General features: G+C 36.1%; 1 protein-coding gene across 1 annotated transcript; it reads right to left on the bottom strand.

Moving 5' to 3' along the window:
* Positions 1-368: 368 nt before the first annotated feature.
* LOC113071236 (protocadherin Fat 2-like) lies at positions 369-5,540 on the bottom strand. Its single transcript, XM_026244598.1, has 10 exons — positions 4,726-5,540; positions 3,801-3,923; positions 3,469-3,615; positions 3,264-3,387; positions 2,999-3,177; positions 2,468-2,590; positions 2,095-2,308; positions 1,797-2,018; positions 982-1,087; positions 369-833 (listed from the first exon to the last, which is right to left on the bottom strand). Exons 1-9 carry the CDS (start codon positions 4,888-4,890, stop codon positions 1,014-1,016), a joined length of 1,371 nt encoding a protein of 456 aa, XP_026100383.1. The 5' UTR covers positions 4,891-5,540; the 3' UTR covers positions 369-833; positions 982-1,013.
* Between the last annotated feature and the right edge of the window lie 2,590 nt (positions 5,541-8,130).

Here is an 8,130-nt window from a genome sequence, read left to right as displayed (position 1 = left end):
GTAGAGCCCCTGTGCCACGCCCGGGTCCCAGCCTCTGCGGCGTCCTGATGGCCGCAGATTCCAATGTGTGTGCCAATTTTCAAGAGTTTTTGAGCATGTTAAGGCCCCCAAAACACCCCGGAAGGTTTAATAAAAAATAAAAATAATAATAATAATAACAAGAATAATCCTTAGAAGAACAATAGGGCTCTTCGCCCCTTCGGGCTTGAGCCCTAAAAAAAAAAAAAATAATCCTAAGGAAAACAATAGGGCTCTCGCCCTCCAGGCTTGAGCCCTAAATATAGTGTTCCTGTAGCTAGCAAGCAAGCGCAAGGTTGGGGGTTCGATTCCCCGGGAACACATGATATGTAAAAATTGATTGCCTGAATGCACTGCAAGTCGCTTTGGATAAAAGCGTCTGCTAAATGCATAAATTTAATATATACATATAAAAACACAATCTGAACATACACAGCTCTCACTTACAAAAATAAATTCATATAAAAACTATATAACTCTACAGTGTCAGTCTATACAGTATCGTCTATCTAAATGTGAGTTCACATTTGCATAAGCTGATATAATCACAACACTTATAATATTCATGCACACCATGCAGTTCAAGCAGAATTAATCATCAGTCTCTTCCTAAAGTCATTTAAATTGTATGATCGACATTTGAAACAACCAAAGCACCTTCCTTTTAATTCACAGTGTTAAAGCAAGCAGTTTGACATAGAGTGCACTCATCCGCTTCATTTTTTGATGTCCTCCATATTTTCCCCACACATTCAGTGACACACTGAAGTCCAGCAGCACCAGAGATCCAGCTCTGGCTCGAAGTAAAGCTCTGTCTGGATAAGAGAGAGGACAGATCCTTTAGTTTACATAATCAGATCAATTTATCATATCATATGCAAAGGATAGTTTAATAACAAATACTGTTGAAATAGCTGATATTGGTGCTAGATAATCCAAATGAATAAAACAGCTAACTCTTACCATACAGCCAAGTTCAAGGCATTTCTTTGACGTCACGATTGGTCTGCTCCGTCCACTAAACCTTTGTAGATGTCTGTTCTGAACCGACACAACATCAGCAGGACCCCTTTTTGTTTCAAATCACACAAACACACACACACACATAAGATCATTAGATTGACTTCAGGCACATTCGCTCGCGTTTAAAAGTCTGCGGTCAGTAAGATGTCTCAATCTCACCAAGGATGCATCGACTCGATCAAAATCATCACAGTAAAATATATTAATACTGTAACAACAGTAATACTGTACACTTGTATTATTCATAATAACTGCTTTCCATGTGAATATAGTTTAAAATGTGTGTAAAGCTGAATGTTCAGCATCATTCCTGCAGTCTTCAGTGTCACACGATCTTCAGATAAACTGATTTGCTGCTCAAGAAACATTTCTGATTTGTGTTGAAAACAGCAGTGCTGCTTAATATTGGTTAAATACGTGTAATTTTTGGTTTTCAGGGTTTTTTGAATGAACAAATAAACAGCATTTATTTGAAATGTATTTTGTAACAAAATAAAATGTCTTTACAATTTAATTTAATCTTGCTGAATAAAAGTGTTGATTTCTTAAAAATAATAATCTTACTTACTGACTAACGTTTAAAAAGTAGTGTGAATTGATTCATATAAAATTAGCAGTTTATTTAATGTTTCTGATTTTAAAATCCACCCCTCAGTTTAATATAATGCAGAATTTGATTATTTGGATGAACCAAACAAATATTTCTGCCGACTCCTCGACGTGAGTGTAAAAGCCAGGATTGTGGGTCTTCTTACCCAGCAGCACCAGGACGCTGATGATTATGACAGCGATGGCAGCGGCGTTCAGCTTTATTGTTGGGTTTCTGAGCGCAGTGCAGCGTGCAGAAACATCACAGTCGCACACACGCAGTGAGAGCGTCTGGACGGACTGCTGGCCCTGACTGTCCGAGATCTCCAGGGTCACCTCATGATCTCCCGCACGTACAGCGCTCTCTTTGATCAGTCTCACAGATGGACCTGGGAGGAAAACAGAGCATGGTATCACAGAGGAAACAGGTGAAAGCTATCACAACAAGAGGATTTGTTCAATTACCGTAGTTCGACTGAAGCCTCCATTTGCCCTGGACGTCTCCAGTCAGCTGGAAGTGTAAGGGTGGGCTGTACAGGTCTGGATTGATAGCTGGAATATCAACCGTCTCCTCAGACAGACACATGGCCAGTTCGTTGGCTTCCAGCATCGGTCCAGTCTCCTTACTCTCCGTTACACCCACTTGTTTCATGAATACGGAGGAATCACCGCCATCTCTCTGATTAAACAGCGATTGGAAAGGACATGAGCGTGAATCTGGACTTTCCCTTATTGGCTATTTGTTCTCAACTCATCATCAAAAACAATTCAACTGGCATAACCCGACTGAAATGACAACATCTGGAAGCTCTGAAGACAGAAACAAGTTTACACTTACTGTTCTCTCGGTGAGCAGGTTGTGTTTGCCGATGAGGTTCAGTATCACTGTGCTTGTGCTGGAGAGCTGCATCTTCTCCCCATGATCCTTCGCTTCAACCAGAATCCTGTATTTCTGGCTCTCCTGCATTGAAAAAGGCACAGCGGAGTTGAATACTATACCTCTGTCAGATGATCTTTGACCTTTTGATCAAAAAAGCTAGCAGGAATGCAAACCCATTTACACAATCGAATACACAATGAGATTGGGTTTTCCCCTAAAATATGGTGCAAATTGACACTATTTTCCTATCTATTATTTTTCCTATTTTTCCTACTGTATTGTTGAAAGTGCTTAATAAATAAAGGTGACTTGACTTGAAATGTTTGACTGTGTAGCGTACCTGATCTACTAAGAATGTTAAGATAAGACACTATTCATTTGTCAACGGATGTTGAACATTGGCAGGAATTATAATGTTAAATAATAGATTATATCTGCAGTATAACATTGACAAAAGGACTTCAGGTGGGAAAACTGTGTATGTGTTACCTGATAATCAAGGGATCCGTTGAAAGAGATGGTTCCTGTCAGCTCTCCTGTTCTCTGCTGGATGAAGAACAGTGCACCGGAGGCAGCGGGAGACACCGAGACGATTCTCAGAGTAAACTGAGCGTTCGCTGAGCCAGGCTGATCGTTGTCTGTGGCCAGCACTGTGACCAGAGGATTGCCTTTGGGTAAAACAATACAAGAGGATCAGGTGAAATGTTGCTCTTTCACCTGGAAACCAGCTGGTTTTGTGTATGAGAGTCAGTACCTTGTGGTGTTGATTCATCTACTGTGAGTTCATACACATCCCGATTGAAAACAGGAGCGTGGTCGTTAACATCCATGATATCAATATCCACAGCAACTATTGTGTGTTTATTAGAAAGAGTGATCTGCAAGCCAATAAAAAGGCATTTAGTATTAACTAATAAAAGTACTCATTTAATGTAGTCACTGCTTATTGTAGGACTTACTCTCAGTCTCTTGTACTCCTCATAGTCCACTTTTCCATGAGCGTAAACGGACCCGTTTCGGTCCACAGAGAGAATCCCTTTGGGGTCTTTGTCGATGCCCTGTCCATGAATGGAGTACTCTTCGATTACTTTCTTCTCAATATTTAACTGAGAAAAGATGGAAACATTCAAAATGATTCATTTGATCGAGAACAGCTTGTACAAATAAAAATATTGCATTGTTTTCAAGAACCTAAACTATCCATGGTTTATCTATTCGATTTGAGTTTAATCAGTTGATATTCTGCTATAAAAGTGGCTGATTACTAAAGAAAGGTTTCAGTGTAACCTACATCTCCCAGTTTATATGGGAAAGGACCCGTGTGCTCCTCTTCCATGGACAGTGAATCCACAATCCAGGCTCGGTTTTTGCGTATGTGTAATTTTGATGGGGTTGCACATTGAATACAGACACTCTGGAAGAGAAAATATTGTACAAAACACTGATCAGTTAAAAACTCAATAATATATTCTGTTCATTTCAAGTTCTTACCCGTTAGCTATCATGTTCTGGAGGATATAATGCAATAGTAACCCATTACTTTAAAGACCAATTCTCACTTTTAACTAGTTTCTTATTAGCATGCCTATTACTAGCATATTGGCTGTTTATTAGTAACTACCGTATGAAGCACATATTAATGTCGTCTTCTGCATAACCATCCAACATAACTAAACTTAACAAGTACCTTACTAAATAGTAATAAGCAGCAAATTAGGAGTATTAGCCAAAAAGTCACGAGAATTGGTCCCCAAAATAAAAAGTGTAACCAATGCAACTTGTAACCAATAATAAGACTGTTTTTACTGTATTTTAATGTGAATTATTTGAAAACATTTTCTTTCTGACACGTACGTTTTGCATCAATATAAATTCAACATGGGTATCTGTCACTATTTATCTTTTCCACTTTAGAAAAGCGTTTAGTGATTTTAAAATACAGTTTTTACTAAATAAATAAAATGTTTCAGTAAAAACGGTATTTTACGTTGTCACTGTTGCACGTTACAACTATGTATTGCAGTATAATAACAGTAAATTCTGCACAAACTAATTACAAACCACTAACCCTAAAACTAAGAAAGTGTATGGTGTTGATTACTAGCGCTCAGTACTTGTAACTGTATAATTACACTATAATAAGGGCACCTTAAAATAATGCGCAACAAAAATGAAACTGATAAAAATAAGTAAATAAAATCCATTCTGTTACTTACTGCAATGAGGAAAACAATCACAGTTTCCATTTTAGGCAGAGAGAGAGATTGTTGTTTTATCCTTCTTCTGCTTTGCTTTAAAGTTGATGTGAAGAAGCAAGCTGACTGTTGCTTCTTTATATAGCCGAAGGAGGAAGATTTGACAAGATTTCTCTGGAAATACATTGAATCAGATACATTTTTTACAGATTTAGCACCCTATTGTTCGATGGGCTTTCTAAGGAAGGATGCGTGAAGGATTGTGGCAAGCGTCCAGACATTCTTTACCAAGTATGACAGGCTTCTCAAACAGGTTCTGGTTCTGGTTTGATAACACTGTAATCTGTCAGGAGTGTGTTTATTGTTGAATCCTCTGTGATGAGTTCAGCTTGAGTCAGCTTTTATAGGCATGATATTTTATTAATCCATTTATATCCTTCCAAGCAAACAAACCCCACTTCACATTACTGACTAAACACCACATACTGCATAAAAGTCACACTCTCAGTCAATAATGTTTGTAAAACAGACATACTGTAAATAAGCCATGTGGAATGTGTTTAGTGTAGCTCTATTGACCGCTGATTTTCATGTTTGAAGGTAAACAGTTATCAGCATTTCCAGAGTTCAAAATTATTATTCTGTGATCCGCATTGAGGATTTCGTTTGAATTGTTGCCCAGGGAAAATTCGAACAACAGCATGCAACTAAGAGAACAACATCATTTGGACATTTGTTATCAGCTATAGTTTTCTAAATCTAGTGAAAGGAAAAGGGCATTCACAATAGTCAAAAGGAGATGATCAGAAGAGGTCTTATTTCCACTTTTTGAAAAGACGTATGGCTTTTCACCCAGAGTACACTTTTCAGTGTTACAGAAAGGCTTGTTCTTAATTATGGTCTTTAACTGTACAAAATATATATGCATAGGTCATACCAAAAACATTTTCTTAGACCAAATCATCTTTGCTCTTTGGTTAACTAGATTATAGGGAAGATTGACACTTTTTGCTCTCTTGTGAGAATCTGATACCACAAGGCACTTTAAAAAAAAAGAAGTAAAAATCAATCAATCACTCAGTCAGCAAAAGAAAGAAAGAAAGAAAGAAAGAAGTGTCACGAGGAGTCAAGCAGCTCGCATTCCGCTGTGGTTTTTGGCATGTTGAAAACAGTCGCTTTAAAGAACAAAAAGTTTGGAAATACTGACTAGACACATAGCGATTGCAATTCATATCGTAAAAGGTGAAGTGGAAGACTTTTATAACTTGGCTGGGCTATTTATAGACAAACAAACCAAAGTAGTAATTAGTAAACAAATATAATAAAAGCATTGTTTTGAGGATCTAGTCAATGCACAATGAGAAATATATGGAAGCTTGTTTTTGCCACGGGATGAAAAAATAAAGTAACGCTTTATTTTAAGCACCAATTCTCACTATGTATAGCACATTGGGTGTTGATTAGTACGTATAGAAGCACATATTAATGTCTTTTTCCGCATGGCCACAATTTAGATCCATTAATCCTACACTTAAACCACTACCTTACTACTACGAAGCAGCAAAATTGTTTACTGAGGTAAAAGCCATAGTGAGAATCGTAAAGTGTGACCAAAGAGTCAGATTTCTTATCGGTCTCTCAAAGAGATGGACTAGAAAACCTTTGAGACCCTCCTGTTCCACAGAGACACTTTCACACAGCCACAATTTCTAACCAGGTGAAGCTACAGAAGAAATGACTGGAGCAAACGTATGTGAGTTTTACTGTGAAGTACTTCTTTTGTAATTCTGAGATTATATATCACTATTTCTGACTTTTTTTTTTTTAAATGTTAACAAATGTCAGAAATGCAAGATAATGTTAGAATTGTGAGATGTACTCCGAATTGTGAAATAAAGTTTATTTTTACTATGTAGTGAAAAAAAAGTAAACTCAGAATTTTGAGAAAAAAGTCAGAATTATTTTATTCTGTAGCATTATTTTATATATTGTATTATATATTATAAAATTATATTATATTCTATTATTTTATTCTATTATTTTATTCTGTAGCAGACACAAAAACAGATTTGCAAAATATAAACTGTAAAAAAAATAAAAATAAAAGTGAGATATAAACAATTGACAATTTACAGAAAGACTGAGTTGTGAAATTATATATATATTTTTTATTATTATTTTGTATTATCCCATGGCAGAAACAAGCTTCCGAATGTGATACTCTGCAAACTAAAGTTTGTAGCCTGACCTGCTTTCCTGCATTTATGAAAATAACAGAAACATGCACAGACTGATGACAGAGGAATGCAGTTTACAGGGAAATGTATCTCCACATCACATCACATCACATCACATCACATATCTAAGAGATAAATCATTAATAGAGACTCGGGATAAGACAATAGGGGATAAAACAGGATAAGTCACTTTTTAGAAGATGGATTTGTGATTTACTTGCTCATTATTGAAAGTTTTTATTATATTTTAATTTAAATAATGTAATAATACGGTACAACAGGCTGAATGTCCAGAATGTCATACGGTCTAGTAGTTACCATACATTTGATAAAGAACGTACATCACTTAATTTATATATATATATAGTCACACTTTAGTTTGGGGACCAGTTCTCACTATTATGACTAACCATTAACTATGATTCATCTCATAAACATCTAATTTGCTGCTTATTAATAATTAGTAAGGTAGTTGTTAAGTTCAGGCATGTTGTTGGATTAAGGGATCTAGAATATGGTCATGCAGAATTACAATGTGCTTTATAAGTATTAATAAACAGCTGGTTTATATATGCAGCTAATATGATAGTAATATGCATGTTAATAAGCAACTAGTGTGAATTGATAGCTAAACAAAGTTGGTATCATTTATTTTAGGAGAGGAAGATGAAGCTACAGAAGAAATGACTGATAGCAAAGTTATGCAAAGAATGACAAAGAATGAAACATCAATAATAAGTGAGCAGACGGACTTGAGTTTTACTGCGAAGTACTCTTCCTCTTGCAATTCTTTCCTGATATTTTTCTCTTTTTATTTTTCTCAATTATGAAAAATGTCAGAAATGCAAGATATAATCTTAGAATTGTAAGGTGTAAACCAAACCCTGAAATAAAACTTTGCTGTTGTTTTTTAAAGGTGTTTAACCTTCTTTTTTGACCATGACACAAATATTTTTCAACTGTAAGTGCATGAATTCCCACTATTACATTTCCTGCAGCTCACGTGAAAACACTTCAGAAAACAGGTCATCAGTTTAACATTTACCTTTTATTAACAAAGAGAGATAAAACCGTTTCCTGCTTGCTCATTAACTGTATTGTTCTTGGTTACAGCAATTGTAATGACTCATCTTTAATCATCTACCTCTTTTCTTGGAGGGAAAGAAAACATTTTTTGACGTTGTATTTG

This window comes from Carassius auratus, unplaced genomic scaffold (assembly GCF_003368295.1).
Source record: "Carassius auratus strain Wakin unplaced genomic scaffold, ASM336829v1 scaf_tig00006684, whole genome shotgun sequence".
Taxonomy (NCBI): Eukaryota; Metazoa; Chordata; class Actinopteri; order Cypriniformes; family Cyprinidae; genus Carassius; species Carassius auratus.
Note: the sequence above shows the minus strand (reverse complement) of the source record. Positions and strands in the feature narration are given on the sequence as shown.